Source organism: Ovis aries, chromosome 14, assembly GCF_016772045.2.
Source record: "Ovis aries strain OAR_USU_Benz2616 breed Rambouillet chromosome 14, ARS-UI_Ramb_v3.0, whole genome shotgun sequence".
Lineage (NCBI taxonomy): Eukaryota > Metazoa > Chordata > Mammalia > Artiodactyla > Bovidae > Ovis > Ovis aries.
In genome coordinates, this window is record NC_056067.1 from 33,933,526 (window position 1) to 33,951,323 (window position 17,798).

Below are 17,798 nucleotides of genomic sequence, written 5' to 3' on the forward strand. Positions count from 1 at the left end.
ATGGTCCTCTCGTAGTCCAGGAATCTGACGGAAGGTTCTGTGACTTGCTCAGGTCTCCACAAGAGGCCTGGGGTCTCAGCTTCTCACATCAAGGTAGGTAACAATCCCACAGTGAGTCAGTGTCTTGGCCCAGGCAATGGGAAAGATCAGGGCACTCTGCCCCAGCTTTTCGCACAATATGTAACGTGTTCTGAAAACACATATAAAAGTAGAACCTGGAAAAGCCGATGGGCTGCTGGGAGTGGCTCCACCTTGCCAGCCCTGGCCAAGCCACTGGTCAACAGCAATACCGAAGTGTCCTCACCCTCCATGGTGGCTATTTGGCCACTACCTCACAAGCCTGTTTCAGGATCCAGGCCACAGCCTTTGAAGCGGCGGGAGCAAGGCAGGGTGAAGAAAGAGACGATACTGTTTTTACACGTCCGTTTATTAAACAAGAACTCCTTCATGACAATTCAATATTTATTAGCGATTAGTGTTGAGAAAATTATTTCCCTCTACATACAAAAATACAGATTTGAACACTATGAAAACAATCAGGACAAGTACCGTGAAAAAATTGGTCCTTCAAAAGAAATACAGGGGGAAAACTGAGGGCAGTGTGAGGCTTTGTAGGCTGTCAGGAATAAACCAACAGGAGCGAAGGCTCTGGGGCCCCCAAACCACTCTGAATGGATAGTCAAATCTGGGGCTGGTGGGAGCTGAGTGGTGCCCACACCAACCTCAGAAGCCAGGATGGGAGCTCGGACTGACCAATAGCAGAAACTGAAGTTTGCTGAACACACATCACCTCAGCTCACCCCACAGCTGCATCTATACTGTTAAAGGAAATAGACTTTTAAGAAGCAAAGTGTAGTAGTTATTAAATTAACATCGCCCCTCCCCCAAGTACCACTGGGCCAAGTACCAGAGTAGTCACATGGGAATTATCAGCCATCTGACTCGTCTTCCTTTGTTAGAAAATAATGACACATTCTGTCTGACCCTTCAAAGCGGAAAAAAAAAAAAATTTCTTTTATGTTTCAATAAATCCATTCCTTCATTTTAAATGGACTCAGCTAGTTTCCTCAAGATTTCTCTTGACCAGACATAACTCAGTCCTGCAGGGGCGGGAAAGCAAAAGGTCGTCTGTGTCTTCATCAAGCTCATCACAGCATGGAATCTAGTATGTTTGGGCTGGAAAACCAGAAAGGGCCATCGAACCTATCCAGGGCATCCACGAACCAGAGGTCCGAGTGGAAGATGAGCCCGAGGCCAGCAGAGTCCCCACTCCCACTCCCGCCCCAGGACGCCTCACACGGGCAGAGGCGAGCTGGTGGCCTGAGCGGATCTGCAAGACAGGCAGCAACCGGGAAAGGGCTTGTCACCATTTCAGACCCAAAGAAGGGGAAGTCAGAGCACCGAGAATGTTCTGTTCTGTTCTTATGGAACCACTTTCCCCTTACTATTTGAGGTGAGCAGTGGCTGTTCAGAAGTAGCAAGTGGGTAAAAAAATGCCAAATTCAGTTATACTGATTAATAACTATTTCACAGAAATATACTCTTACTCTCAGACTGTTTAAGTAAGCAGAAATGAGATGTTGGGGAGAAAGCAGCAGAGAAGAGACAAGGGAAAGCTGAGTGGTTGGATTTCTTTTTTTTCTTTTTAAAAATACATAATGAAGTTTTACAGGGAAAACGACCGAACCTCAAAACTAGCATTGCTGAAAGCAATATTAAAAGGACACAATCTAAAATCATGCTACAAAAATAGTGTTATCTGTTGAACCAAATGTGCATCTTTTTCAATTCCATGATTGACGGGAGTGTTTATGTGACTGACACGGAAGGCACCAAGGTGAAGTGATTATTTTTTGTCTTAGAATATCCAAAGACACAACTACCTACTTTGGGAAAAGGAAAAAGTACAGTCATACTTGTAATAAATAGCTAAGTGTTTTTGCTATGGGTTCCTGAACCCTTAGAAATTTCAACATATACAAATAGTTTCGCCCCCTAGCGTTCTCTTATTGCTTAGGAAAAGCATTGGTTTTATCCACATATGTCAGTTTCATCATGAGGCAGGGTTTGAAAACTCGTTTTTAAACAGGTTACAGAGTGACAGAGTGGGAGTGAGTGAGGCCTTGGGCCTGGGCCAGTCCTAGGGGGATGGGGGCGGTGCACAGGCGTCCCACCCTTGAGCTCCCCCAGGAGGCCTTGGACCAGTCAGTTTTCCCTCCAAGCCCCGAGTATCTGCCTTCCTCACATCTGCAGAGAGGAGAGCAAAGTCCTGAATCTTGGGAAGTCGATTCTGGAAAAGGCAGGAAAGCAAAATGGGCCACAGAGGGAAGCAGCCAGACGCGGCCCTGCCTGCCTGGGCACCAGGACCCCATGCTGTCCTCGCTTCCTGGCCATTCCTTCAGATGGCTGTCCTGATAAAAGGGGCGCTTCCTACCGGGTTTCAGCAGCATCCTCCCAAGATGACTCCAATTGGATGGTTTCAGACTATTACTGAATCCCGTACAAACCCTCGTCAAATCACTTGCGTCACTCGTTCTCGCCTCTGAGGCGCAATGGTGAAAAACTCGGGCCTCACCCTAATCCTGCCAGCAAAGCTGATTAAGGTCATTTGAGACAAGGTCCTACTCTAAATGAAAGTTCTGATGTAGCTCAGTAGAGTCCAGGCTATTAACCCCTTCTTCAAGGCTCTCAGCCCTGTGTAGAATACATCCCAAAAGAGACATGACACGCCAGGGTGTCCAGATAGCAAGTCACCCAGACTGAAGTCTTGGAATGAAAGCTAGACAACAAACTAATCCTGTGAAAAGGACACATAATTCAAGGATCCATAAACTAAACTTTAGGCAAATTGCCACTGATTTAGACTCAGTGGGCTGGTGGGTAATTTTTTTTAATGTTTATAGAATAATAAAAACAAGAAAGGAAAAAATAAATCCCCAAGGCTGAGAAATTACATCCAAATGAAATGAGAATATAATCTAAACCAAAGAAGGGAGTTTCAAGCCTATAAGTATATAAACGCCATTTACTGGTATGAAGAAAAGCTAAACAAACATTAAACTTTGAGAAAAAAAATTCTTTAGATCGAACAGATATTGAGAGCAGAAAAGGTTTCTAAATAAAAGAAATGTAAAGAGCCACAAAGATTTCCAATTACCTTCTCAACCAGACAGTTATGATTTCAGCTGTATCTGCTGAGGGGAGAAGAAATAAAGATTTTACAAAGAGCCAGGAAGGTTTACACGGCTCAAGGCAGGCGGTGTCAGGTCTGCGTCCTCTCTGAGGGGGCCCCCGATCAGAATCTGAGTCACCTGCCCACACCTGTGAGTTCCCAAACTCACACAAAGAGCCCAGCAGCGCCCAGGCACGCTGGTCCCCACATTCGGCTCCCGCTCTCACATGGGTTCCAGAATACAAGACCTCACTTTTCCAAAGAGGGCAGGATGTAGTTAACCAAGCACAGCCGGGGTGGGTAACCATGTCCAGTGCTCTCGACAGGCCCTCAGCAGATGATTTGGGCCTCCTCCCCCCTCTTCTCACCTCCCAGACCCGCCCCTGCTCGCTCCCTCATCAGCTGTCACCGAGCTGGTCCTGGGAATGGGTGCTGATGAAATAAGAGAGCCCCCGGATTCTGCACACTTCACCAGGGGCTGGAAATGTGTCTGGAGACCTCACTCGCTAATGGCAGTCATTAGAGCAGGAAGCCATTTTTTATGTGATTGGGACAGTCAATTTAGAAGCAGCCCTCAGCTGAGTTGGTTTCTCCTTTTGCTATCTGCTTAGTGTCATGTTTTCCGGTAAACCACATGTGGAGAAAATGACTATCGGGCCTTGGCACAAAGACTTCGTGGTTGCTTTGTTTGGAACATGGGTGGCACACCGGGACCCACTTACATCGTCATTGCCTCCCAGAATCCCTAAAGTGGCCACGTGTTGTCTCCACACTCTTTTAGGGCATATTCTAAGAACAGCCCACAGAAAATCCTGCAGAGCCTAAGATTAGGGACTTGGTCCACCTCTTAAACACATGGAGCAGCGAGGGGTTCCTTCCCAAACAGCACAGGTGAGTCTATGAGAAAAGGTGAGCTTGGGCCACACACACATGACACCTGGAGGAGGTATTCAAGGGTCATTTGCTGCAAGCAGGAATACACATACATGTGCAGACCAGAGTTAGTGCTTTATCTCCTCAGAGGCTGCCTGTGGCTCAACCCAAGACTGAGTCACTCAGAAAGCCTCAAAGAAAGGCGAATGAAACTGCAAACTTTAAAAGACTAGGCATGTTTTCAACTGAGTCACAAAGCTCTCTCAAGAAGCCTCTGACATGGGGTGGGGTCAGAGGCACTCCATGCCTGCCCACAGGAAGGAGCCTTTAGCTAAGGGACAGTGATGGTGCCCAAAGGGTAGGGGGTGACATCCACTTCCCAGAGCCAAGCCCCCAGAACCAGACTGGGTCCCCAGCTTCCCTGCAGCCAGCCTGGGCTCCATCCACGTTGGCACTTTGGTTCAAGCTGCCAAGGAAGACATGGATATTGGGACTGGGCAGGCGTCAACATTCTTGCCTTTCTGTGGGCAAAGGTAGTCTCTCTTGAATGACTTGCTGCAGAGTGAAAATCTGTTTCTTTTACTTCAAATAGAACTTCTGCTATGAGGTTTTAATCTGTAACTGCTTGTGCCTTCCCTGGCTTTATATAGAGCTGACAAGTATCTTTATAGAGCTGACGAGTATCTTTATAGAGCTGACGAGTATCTTTAGGCTCTCGTGACTGGAATCTCTCTGTATGAAAGGGGTAAGGCACCCCACCCCCCTGCCGTGCCTTCGGCAATGTGAAGGGAGGGTAGAGGAGAATCAGAGAAAAGAAAAAATACCACATCAACCAGATCGATGCCAGGATAAACTTTCTCTGAAGACGTCAGTGTTTGTATCCATCTAAAACCACCAGAGGTTCCACCAAATGCTTGAGGGTTTCAACCATCCAGTCTCCAGGAACAAATTCAAATGTATACAAGTTGGGCATCAACTGTGAATGCCAATATCATCCCACCAGAAAATTAAAAAACACTAAGATTGCCTCAGTCTTAAAAATTCCCCAAACCAAACTGACACTGGTCCATATTACAACTGTTAAATGCAAAAATAAGCTTATTTCAATTTGCAAAAAAGAGAAAAAAAAAGCCCTTTTAAGCCTCCCCAAATCTAGATTGTCTTGTTCGTACACAGAAACAACACAAAGAAAATGCGAGTATCTTTCCATTCACACTAGACAACCATATTCCTTCCTTCCTTCTCACCACGTGACAAGACTTATGACTCTACAGTACACCAATAAGTACATCTGGTCACTTTTGGCTATACCGGGAGCTAATTAAATATAAAGAAATATATTTACAAAAACCATGGGAGAGCCTCATGGCACAAAGGACTTTAAATAGTTACAGGGACATAAATAATTCCAAGATTCTAACACTAACATGTAAATTAATTCTTAAGTGGCCTATGGCACAAGGTGTCATCACTTGTTATCATCTGTCAGCGTGTACAACTTCAGCGGGCTTCAGAACTGTTCCTTGCAGCTGATACCAACAGACTCCTTTCAGCTGGATGATAAACCGGTTTTATTGAAGTGACTTGGAAAAACTTGGGCAACAACCCATGCCTGAAGAGTCTTCTTTTTTCCAATCTCACTTCAAAGGCAGCTTTTTATTGAGGCTAAGTAACATGAATCCCAGAAGGAGATTTCTGATAAAGTTCAGGGTGGTCCTTCTAAGTGGGCGCCATCTGATGCAAGGCTGAGTCTTTGTAACCCTGTTTTTAAATGGAACTCTCAGAGGGCAATAAGCCCCATTTTGACGAAGCATATACACTCTACAAATGCAAAATAAATATATAAAATGAACAGATAAAATCCAGATGTCATAATCTCCTCAAAAGTCACTACACATAATAGGTATGAGGTTTGTGAAGCCTGGTTTGTACTGCCTCACAACATCCATGGGAAGAGGGCTCAGTCAGACCCGCCGTGACCAGGCCTGGCTGCCCTAGGTGGGGACAGTGGGAGGTCAGTTACTCCCAGACAAGCTGGGTCTCTGACCAGACCAGGGGCTTGAACAGGTGGCCTGGGTCACAGCCCCAGAAAGGAACTTCAGCAGAACTTGAGTTGTATAGGATGTTCAGTTCAGGGAGCCCTAACCCCAACCCTTCAGAGACGGCACAGTACCATTTCCTACGGGGTCCCCAGCCAAGCAGTGCTACCTGACGAAGACACCCATGCAGGAAATCGTACGCTGCTCCGCTCTGCAGAAGGCAATGCCAGCCTGTGCAGGGCTGGACATTTCTCACACAGGCTCTGCTCCCCGAGGCCCCCTCTCTCATGACACTGCCTGCTGCTGAAGCTGCAAGCGCTCACTAGCACAAGAGCCTGGGGACTCTCCTCATTAATGCAAAATCTTCCCACCAGCAGTGAGCGTTCTTTTCCTTGGTGAGGGTGAAACACAAAATATTAGAGCTAGAGTGAGGTTTGTAAACATTAAGGACAGTTCAGAGTGAAAACTCGACATGTAAAAACAAACTTTCCGTAAGAGAAACAATTAGTCTCCAACAGAAAAAAACAAAAAACTACAGCATCGCAGGGGCTTGTGTAACTTAGTCACCACAATAATCTTCACTTTATCGAGAATTCATACAAAACCTTATGTAACTAAAATGTTCCCCAACAGCCTCCAAGTTCGACGTTCGTAGTTATGACCCTGAGGTACAGGGTCGCCGCCCTCCGAAACATCAGTGAAAGGGGTGTCACGGTGCAGATTCAAGTAGTTTTCAAATCCTAGACGGAGCCACTCGGAATTCACTCTAGAACTCTTCTCAGGTGTTTGAAAATCAGTGCATACCCTTGAAACAGAGGCGTGTCCCCACCTCTGGTCGGTGAGGCCAGCAAATGGGCAAGGGTCCGGGCTGGTGGGACACTCTGTATTTCTCCTGTGGCTTTTATCTGGGAAGGCAAGATGACAGAAAATCTGCAGTCTGGCCTTGGCGTATTCAGGGAAGCTAGGAAACTGGAAAACAAGATGGTCCTCGTATTCTTGGAGGAGCCTCTGGATTCAGGAAGATGATTCCAGGGATGTCTCAGGAGGGTAGGAGACAGATGGTGACCTCCTGATGGGCAGCATTGCCCTGGAGTCCAGCCAAGAGGGTGCCAGCCTCCCCCAGAGCCAGCAAAGCACCCAGCAGGCACACCCACCACCGAGACCCTTGGTGTCACAGCTGGCTGTCCACGCTCCTGCTGGGGTCCCGGTGCCCCCAGGCAGGGAAACAGTGGGGAGAGGGGCATCCTGGCAGCGAGACTAAAGCACATCCAGGGCCTCTATGCGGGTTGCCCAGAAAGCACTGCTGACCCACCGCTCCAACCATAAAGTTTCACTTCCTGTATTTGTTTTTTCCCCTCTAACAGCCCCCATTTAATCCAAAGTCCTGACTCATCATGAATACATATGAGGGGGTGGCTCAGAGTCAGCTGCGAAGCCTGTGCTCAGGGACAGTGAAGGGCACACGGTGGCCCGCAAGGGCAGTGGCTCCCACGGTCACCAGACCCGGGGCGGGGGGCGGCGGGCGGGGGGGGGGGGGGGGGGGGGGGAGCAGGACCCTCCCACCGCCTCTGTGAAAGGCTGGGCACGGGGTCCCCCGCCTCCTGCACCCATCAGGGCTGCCGTGAAAACCCTTGCCCAGAATGAACTATTACCAACGAGGACAAAATTCAACTTAGTCACATGATAATCTGACGTGATGAGGGAAAGAAAAACTTGATTGAAAGTACGGGCATGAGGACCAGAGGGAAGAAGACTCAGTGCGCCCTCACGTGTCCAGGCGCTGGATCTCGGGCCGGCTGTCCACGTCTCTGGACTCAGTACGGGCGCGGATGTAGTCGTTGGCGCTCTGCTGCCGAAGGCTGACCCTCCACTTCTGCACGGCTAGGAATGTGTTCACCGCGTAGGCCGCTGTTGCCAAGAAGCCGAATATCTACAAGACACAAGCCGGGTTAGTCCGCAGGGCCCCTGGGCAGCTTACAGTGAGCGAGGTGCATTAGCCTCTCCTGGCTATAACCCCGACACCCAGACCCCACTACATGTCCAGCTGTCAGACCCTGGCCAAGTTCATAGTCATGTGACCCACAAAAAGGCAGCCCTCAGGACCCTTCGAAGTATTCTGGATCTACAAGGGAAAAAAGATCACAGAAGGGCCTCTTTCACAGACCTTCATGACACTTGTCCCTGGGAGAAATACCACGTAGACAAAACACCATGTAGATGAAAAATCAGGGTCTCAAGTGTGGCCCCAAATCAAGCCACAAGGCCCAGCATTCCATATCATAGTTCCCCAGCCCCACTGCCTTTCATGTGGGCAGCTCTGGGTGGGCAGCTTGAGAGTCAGAAGTGGTGGTGTTTTAATGATTAGATAATGACTGATGAACCTACTGAGTGATACCTTGGAGAGCTCATAGTTTAGTACTCTCAATAAACCTTTTAACCATCCTCTCAGTTATAAAAGTGCCGCATATTCTTTGTAAATACCAAACAATAAAGAAAGGCAGAGCAGAGAGAGAGACAGTCTTACCTTACCTGGTCCCATCCTCCGCCCCGACCCCTCACTGTGCTGACTGCCATGTGGTGTCCAGACTGCATCTTCATGAACACCCCACACTGGCAGGGAAGGCCCTTAAAAGCAACAGCCCTTTCAGACATCCAGGCCTCCGCTGGACAGAGACTGAAGCAGAGGTGCCCAAGCCAGAGCGAGCATCTGAGAGCTTGTTAAAACACACTGCCAATTCGGCAGCTCTGGGGAAGGCCGAGAATGCTATCTCCAACAAACTCCCGGGTGATGCTGCTGTTCCAGGGACCACACTTTAAGAACCACAGCACTGAAGGGACCGGGGCCTCCGCTGGCCCACTGACATCATTAGCAAAGGAGAGGCTAAAGGAGAAGCAGCAGGACACAGGCCCAGGGGACAGAGCAGCAAGGCACAGAAAGTGTGTGAGCCAGCCTTGTTCTGACCTTTCGAGTTCACTTACCACGGCAGCGATTTCTGCTCCGGTTTTATGGTTTAAAGCAGCCAGTACGATCGAAGCAATAAAGAAAAAGAAAGTGCTGAGTCCAGTGTTGACCAAATCCTAAAGAATAAGATAGAGTCACTTGAAAAGGATCATTGCAGGTTTTGCCTGAAAAAATCACTGAAGAACTTTTGACATAAAAAGCACAGTGCCCAGCCTCTCTGATAGCTCCTTATTTTTATTTTGGTGGCCCAAGGGTATTGATTGCACAGAGGAAGGCAAAGCGGATGCTATTAATCCTATTTAATTAAATAGTTAATGATGCTGTTTGATAAACCACCACAGAAAAATCCACACTTTAACCAAACACATCCTGTTACCATTTCTTACTTTCTTTCTTTCTTCTTTTTTGACCTTGCCTCAAGGCATGTGGGATCATTTTCCCTGACCAGGTATTGAACCCACGCCCCCTGCAGAGGAAGCTCAGAGCCTTAACCACTGGACCACCAAGGAAGTCACCATGTTAAATGACCATTTCTTAATGACCTATTATAGAAACCAAACTGCTAACCCACAAGGACACACTCACTAATTACCAGGTAGAATTCTATTGTCTTCTTTTCAAAACACGTTCAAATCCTCTTATGGACAAGAATAGACTTAAACTGGTGAAGCCCCTTCATGCGTTTGTGACATATAAAGAGTGCTGCTTCCAGACCTGGAGCACACACTTAGCCAGGCTGCACACTTCTCTTCCTCGTGCATGGTCTTCCAAGTCTCCATGATGCTAAAGCCTACAGGATTTTCCCCTAAGCTCCTTGCAAAGCAAATCAGGTTACAAATCCAACGCTTCAAAGATTTAGCTCCTGTCTTACTTGTCTAGGGGAACACAGCACAGTGATTCAGATAAACACCCAGATGAGGGGCCTAACCACCCACAACTGTGGACAGGTCACCTTCCCTCTGGTGTCATATGTGGGCACAGTCCCCCACCCCTCCAGAGTTGTTTCAAGGACTGGGTGGAACAGCGTACATGAAAAACCAAGCATGTGCCTAGCCCACACTTAGGGTTCCCTGCACGTTTATTGTTACTTCTGATATTTCCAGTTGTGCATTAGACCCCCACAGCCTGGGTCACACCAAAGCGCCTCTATGCTCTCTACAGGGAAAGAGAAACCAGGCAAAACCCTACAATGCTTAGGTGCCAGCTTGACTGTGTCATCACCACCCGGTGGGTCCCGCCGGCTGGCCTGGCTTTGGGGGCCATCTCCCCCTTAAAGATGGCAACATTCACCTCCTAACAGTCCTGAGCCCTGCAGCATCTCCTGCCACACTCCTGGCCAGCACCTCTGCTTCTGCCCCTGCTCATGGACAGCAGCGAAGTACAACTACAAACTCTACCCAGAGAGGTCTACCAGCAGGGCAGTTTTCAGTGGTGACCAGCGTGAAGCCAGGACAAATGTTTCACAAAGTTAAACCTGGATGTGTTTAGTTACACACAACTCTGGGTAAAGAGCTGCAGGGATAAAGACAATTATAGTTTCTAAACCAAAGGCTACTCAGAAACAGGAGGAAATGTTTTATGATAAAATGCTGAGATTTTGAAGAGGTTCCTGTGTCTACAGCTACACCACCCTGAACATGCCCAATCTCCTCTGAAGACGTGCATGTTATTTGTCTATGAATTCCACATTTGGAAATCTTCTTAAACAGCATACTTCTTAAATCATCTTAAATAGCATACTAGTTGCAAAAAGGCCTAAGCATAAGGATGTTCATCATGTTATTTAAAATAGCAAAAAACTGAAGATAAAATACTTAAGAATAAAAGACTTGTTAAGTAAAATGGTATTTCCAATTGGAACAATATGCAGTCATTAAAACTAATGATATAGTTATATTTAACATGGAAGATACCCAAGATAGTTCAAATGGGAAAGCTTGACTTTAATGGTTCCATTTTTTGGCATTCACATATCACAACATACATCTACTTGTGAAAGACAGTCTAGGGAATTCTAGAGTATTACACCCCTGTATTAAGTAGTTACCCCTGCACAGCTGCTATCACATATGATTTTAATAACAGCTTTATTGAGATATAATTCACCACAATTTAATTTTAGAATATGTTTAGCACTTCCAAAACAAACCTCATACTCATTAGCAGTTAATTCTTCATCCTTTCCCTTAATCCTAGGCAACTACCAATTACTTTTCTGTCTTTAAGGATTTGCCTATCCTGGACATTTCATATAAATAAGAAACTTCTTTAAAAGAAAAAAAAAAAAGTCCAGGGACTTCCCTGGTGGTCCAGTGGTTAACAACCCACCTCCCAATGCAGCGGATTTGGGTTCAATCCTTGGTGTAGGAACTCACATCCATATGCTTTGGGGCAACTAAGCCCATGCACCACAACTGCTGAGCCTGTGCCACAACTAGAGAACGTCCTCACACTGCCACGAAGACCCAGTGCAACCAAAATTTAAAAAAAAAAAAAAAAATCCAACTTTCAGCTGTTCCTGAAAAATCGTTCTTAAAAGTCCCGTGAAGTAACACAACTGGCTGGGACTTAGGAGAGCAACCTCTGGGTCTCACGGACCGCCGGCCCATCTCGTCACTTGCCCATTTCCATCACATACCCAGCCCCACGGGGCCCTAAGCCCACGATCCTGCTCCAGTCCCAGAGAGTGGACCACCCTACAGCGCGCCCCACCCCTCCATACTCTGTGCCCAGCAAGTGCCTATTCATCCCTTGAGGCTCAACTGGAATCTGGCATTTCCTCTGAACTTCCCCAACTGACCTGCTCCAGGCCTCCTCCCCTGAGGAATCCACTGTGTTCTCCCAGACCTCACACAAGACCGCATCACACACAGCACACAGAAGAGCAGCTAGCGTCTACCCCGTGCTTGCTTTCAGCTCCCAAAGCCTGGCCCCAGACAGGTGCCCACCCCCACTGCTTAATCACCAGGCTCTGCGCCTGGCTGAAGTCAGTTCTACACACGAGTAAGAGAAGAGGTTTACAACCTTTCAGCCCACACTGTGCCCTGACAGCCCCAGTACCGTGAGACTGGCCATAGTACTGATGACAGAGTGGCGGAGACAGAGGAGAGGGACAGGGTAGGTCACTGAACAGCTGATCCCACTAAGGGATTGTAAGTAAAAAAATTCGGGAGACCCCTGTAAGTTAACAGGCACTTGAGAAAACAGGTTTGCTTAACTACAAAACCAAGCAGGGTTCCTGAGCACCAAAACCGTGCAGCACAAGCATGAGACGCGCCCCAAGACAGTCAGACAATGGCGCAGGAGACCCACAGCCTGCCTGGGAGCTCAGCAGGTTATGGCCCCTAGGACATGCTCTCTGCACACCTAAAAAGGCAGTAATTTATGGAAAGGTGACATTTCAAAGTAAAGATCCTCACGGTGCTGAGACCTGAAATAACATTTCCACAGTCCCATGACCATCTTGGCTTAATTAGGTAGGGACAAAAAAACTCCCCCACTCAACCTGGAAGAGGAGCTGATGATGGAGGCATGACATCTATTAAAAAAAAAAAAAAAGTGGTCTTTTTCCCCTCCCCACTTTTCCTTTGATTTTAAAACTGTAGCCCTCTCACCCAGCTGCTTATAACCCTCACAAGCATCCGGTTCTAATAAATCACTTCTTATCTATCACTTTGCCTCTCGCTAAATTCTTTTTGCACTAAGACATAAAGGACGGGAACTCTTCTGTGGAATGGTTTAGTCACTAAGTCGTGTCCAACTCCTGCAATCCCATGGACTGTAGCCCACCAGGCTCCTCTGTCCATGGGATTCTCCAGCCAAGAATACTGGAGCGGGTTGCCATTTCCTTCTCCAGGGGATCTTCTCGACCCAGGGATCGAACCCAGGTCTCCTGCACTACAGGCAGATTCTTTACCTTCTGAGCTACCAGTGAAGCCCCTTTGGAGCCCCCTGAATTATGGGGCAGCTACCACCTATAGAGAGCCTACTGCGCCAATCATACAACTCCCAGTGTCTCACTGGGTCCTAACCTAATTAGGATCCAAGACACCTCTAATAAAGGGCCTCGAGGAAGTTGAGTTCTAGAAAAGATGAGTTTGGCATAATGAAAAATATATATTTGGTCTTTGTCCCAGATTCCTTAACATTTCCTGAGTGCCCTTAGCTGCCCTTTAACCTGTAGAGTCTGCATTAACTCCAGGAATTAGTGTCAGAACTAAACTGAACTGCTGAATACCCAAGAGAGTCCCCATGGTCAGAGGAGCCAAAGTCAGACACGACTGAGCGACTAAGCACAGCACAGTTGGTCTTAGAGAATTACTCAGTGTGGAAAAACTACACAGATTTGGTGTAGGGGAAAAAAAAAAAAAACAACTATATATTTGGTGTTAAAAGTGGTGTCAGAAACCAAAGTGGTGTCAGAAACCACCACACAATGAGTCAGGGCAAAGCCTCAGGACTCTGCAGGTGGCCCCTCTGGGTGGCTCCAGACTGCTCTCAGCTCACCAGAGCACCCAGCCTGGGTTCTCAGGGCAGGAAACACCTGTCCTGACCTGAGGACAGCAGACACCACAAAGGCCATCAAAGGAGGAACATAAGAGGAAGAAGAAAAACAGACTCTGGTGTCATCAGAGGCAAGAGGAGAGAGCAGGGCAGGAGAGAGACTGAGGGCGCACTCCAGGGCTGAAACAATTGGTGGGGGGCGGCGGGACTGGGAAGAGGGCTGAGGATCCAGGAGCACAGCCATCCCCCAGTGATCCTGACCAGAGGATTTTCAAGGACGGAGTGTCGGGGGAGTGGATGGTAGAGGGGAAAAGGTAGTCCCCATGTTTGGAAGAGACACATGGGAGGCTTGTAGGGTGTTGACACTGTCCTAACTCTTGACCCAGGGGTCTGGCTACACAGTCTTTATCATTCTTCACTAAACGGTACTTTGACTTCTACAGATTTCTCTGAATATGCTGTATTTGACAATAAAAGCTGAGAAGGGAGATCAGGAAGTAGGGAAGTAGAGCAGACATGTGCGGACCTCCCTCCTCTACAAAGTCTGACTGAGCTTCCAGGGCTGGAGGGCTCTGACTGCCAGCTATGGGAGTGGGAGACCCTGGTAGTCAGTGGTAGGAAAAGGACGGAAGGACGGAGGGACAGGGTGGGAGAGGAGGCCAGGGGCACTACCCAGTCATCTGCCCCAGCCAACGCCATCCTAAAGAAAAGGAGGGATGTTAACTTTCCAGTGAAAAAGATGCATTTTGATACAACCCCCAACATGTGGTTGCCAACCAGTGGAAAGACTTTCACGGTTAAAACAGAAAAACTAGGTATTTAAGAAAGCTCACCAAATAGGTATTTCTGGAGATAAAGTCCTGAACAAATTAATTAGAACCTGAAGTCTTTTTTGTTGTTATGGTGATCTGGGATCAGGGGTCCTTTTAAAATTAACTGTTTATTTATTTATTTATTATTTTGGCCACACCACACCGCTTGTGGGATCTTAGTCCCTCAACCAGGGATTGAACCCGGGCCCACGGCAGTGAAAGTGCAGAGTCCTAACCAGTGGACTGCCGGGAATTCCTGGCAATTCTTTCTCTAAAAAAAAAAAAAAGGAAGGTGTACAGCAGAGTGACTCAGTATTTTTGCAGATTCTACTCCCTTAGAAGTTATTGTAAGAAAATGGCTATAATTGCCTATACTATACAGTTGAGTGAGGTATGAAGTCTTCTAACAAATTTATGGCTGTCAAATAAGTAGATAAGACAGAATTCAGGGTGTGAAGTCAAAGCTGGTGAAGTCTACGGGAGAATGACGTGGCTGACAGACACCAATGGCCTCTGACTCACAGTAAAGTTACTATTTCTCATACTGGCAGCAGTGCCCACTGGTTTGGAGCCTTTGTACACACGTGTCTCATTTCATTCTTAAAACACCCTATCTGCACTTGAGGCTCTAAGTGACTTGCCCAGGGTCATATACAGCTCTTAAGAGCCACCCTGGACTTGAATACAGACAGGGTAGCCTAACTCAAAGCCCCTGGGTCTTAACCATCTTAGTAGCTGCTTTTTTGTCAAACAGGATCTCTGGTGTGGTTTTATTCACAGCCCAGCCCAGCGCCTCCCTCAAAGGTATTTATTTTGGCCTTAGACACTCTAGCAGAGTGTCTAAGAAGGCAATGGCACCCCCCTCCAATACTCTTGCCTGGAAAATCCCATGGGTGGAGAAGCCTGGTAGGCTGTAGTCCATGAGGTTGATAAGAGTCGTGCACGACTGAGCGACTTCACTTTCATTTTTCACTTTCATGCATTGGAGAAGGAAATGGCAACCCACTCCAGTGTTCCTGCCTGGAGAATCCCAGGGATGGGGGAGCCTCGTAGGCTGCCATCTATGGGGTTGCGCAGAATCGGACACTACTGAAGCGACTTAGCAGCAGCTGCAGAGGCAGACACTAGGGGTCTGGGTTTCCAATGTACCCTACCCCATGACGATGACCTTGCCCCCACGGAGCCTGCATGCTGGTTGGGGGAGGTTTGCGAGGTACTCTTGCACTGCCTGTTCGTTACAGTCAATTTAGATCACAACACTGGAAGCATTTTCTTTAACATAGACTTTATCTTAAAAAGAGCTGAGACACTAAAACCTGTCACCAAAAACTGTGATGAAATGCCTCCAGTAAATCTTGAGGTTTTAGAGCTTATTTCTTCCTTTTCAATGTCAGGATGAAACCAACTTTTCAATGGACAACTTTTCTAGCCCAGTTCTCCTTTTATTTTTCTTCCTAAAAGGGTCTGAAGGACGCAGACTGCACTCTGTCAGGAAGATGGTCACCTCTTGGTTCCCCCACTGGAACACCATGGGAGTGGCCCCGCCAGGCAAGGCGACCAGCCAGGCTGCTTCCTCCAGGCTCCAGCGCTCCAGGCCATGCTTTTCAGTGCTGCGGGCCCGGCCAGCAGGAGAGGAGCCCACGTGAGCGCAAGTGGGCTCAGAGCCCCTCCCCCGCAACCCGAGGCAGCTGATAGGGCCTTCCTGTGTCTCCCTGACTGGCTCTCTTTGAGATCCTGCATGTGCTTATTTGCAAAGAAATATCAAGACAACAAAGTGCTGTTAAGTTCACTCTCCTGCTTGGCACAGCAGGGACAAGTCACACAAGTTCAGGAAAGGGGGCCTGGGAGTGACCGGCCCTGAGCTTCCCGTGCCGACCAGAGACTAAGGGCCGTCAGAGTTAAGAGGCCCAAACCATGGAGAGCAAAGGACACATTTCCTCAAGACTCGCTGATGAACCCAGCAAACCCTCTGGGGCCTCCCAGCTGCTCTGAATTTAATAGTAATAATATTTCCTAGGTTTCACAAGTTAATGGCAATTTCATTCATATTTTCAGCTCTTCCCGAATCAGCACTTTTGCAAACAGCTTTCAGGTCCAGTGTGAAAATATGCAAATGTATTCATTCCATGCTCTCTTTCCCATATTCTATAAATATCAACATTACCAATCGTCTCAAAGGATCTCCAAATTGAAATGACATCTTTAAAGTCAGAATAATCATTATGTTTCTGTCATTAGTGAAGGTCCCATTAATTCTGCAGTCATGTTATTCAACCCAGGATGGAAATTTAAAATTTCACAGTTGTATTACAAGGGAATACTTATGTATCAAAATGAACCAGTCCCAAACATGCCATGGAATGGTTCCTCATTTTCCTGGGAGCCGTGGAGCACTCGACTCGATCCTTTCCTAGTCAGAGAACATGACTTTTACTCACTGTCAGGTTCCAGTTGATCTGGGGAATTCTCATGTGAAGGTTGAGACTGAACAGAATCAGCAAGACTCCGGTCACCACAAATGCACTGCAGCTCACAAACTCAAAAAAGTAGAGGCCTTCACACGGGGAGCATTCCATGATGGTCTCTATGCAGATGAATGCGATCAGGGCCAAGACCTGGGAAGAAAATTGCAAACACACATGAACATGTATGGTTAGCACACATCTGTGGACACACGTGCCTGTCGCCTTTAAATAAAACTCAAATGCCACCACAACACAACAACCACGGAGCTTTCCCCTGGGGACGGCAGTATCACAGACAGGAAGGTGACCTGATCCAATTCTTACGTAAGAATAGGTACATGGGCGTTAATGAAAGGGTCAAATTCCACATGTGAACAACCATGCCACCACAGAACGCCCGCACCAGGCTGGCGCGTGCAGCCCCCGTGAGGAAGCAGAGAGGAGCAGGCTCACAGCGCTTTCAGTTCTGCCTCTGCCCCACTAAGTGGACGCCGCCTCCGTGCATTTCTCACTCACAGTCTCTATTAGAGTGATGTCAAACATTAACAGGGCCGGGTCCTGGTGGTGTCCATGTTAAAATATTTGCAACTACCCTTCTGGTTCAGCTGATATCACACAGGCTGACTGAGACTTGTGTGAGGTCTGACTATGAGGCTGACTGAGACAGCTTTAGAAGGACTTGTATCAGTTCAGTTCAGTCGCTCAGTCGTGTCCGGCTCTTTGCGACCCCATGAATCGCAGCATGCCAGGCCTCCCTGTCCATCACCATCTCCCGGAGTTCACTCAGACTCACGTCCATTGAGTCCGTAATGCCATCCAGCCATCTCATCCTGGGTCGTCCCCTTCTCCTCCTGCCCCCAATCTCTTCCAGCATCAGAGTCTTTTCCAATGAGTCAACTCTTCGCATCAGGTGGCCAAAGTACTGGAGCTTCAGCTTTAGCATCATTCCTTCCAAAAGAAATCCCAGGGCTG

At 47.7% G+C, this 17,798-nt stretch overlaps 1 protein-coding gene across 2 annotated transcripts in view; it reads right to left on the bottom strand.

Moving 5' to 3' along the window:
- Positions 1-409: 409 nt before the first annotated feature.
- The window catches only part of CMTM4 (CKLF like MARVEL transmembrane domain containing 4), a 77,740-nt gene continuing 60,351 nt past the window's right edge, over positions 410-17,798 (bottom strand). For both annotated transcript variants that reach the window (XM_042231757.2, XM_027978029.3), the window contains exons 2-4: positions 16,800-16,976; positions 9,064-9,162; positions 410-8,014 (exon numbers count right to left, since the gene is read on the bottom strand). In XM_042231757.2, the coding sequence (XP_042087691.1) occupies positions 7,850-8,014; positions 9,064-9,162; positions 16,800-16,976 (441 nt within the window). In that variant the 3' untranslated portion in view covers positions 410-7,849. The remainder of the gene's footprint in view (positions 8,015-9,063; positions 9,163-16,799; positions 16,977-17,798) is intronic.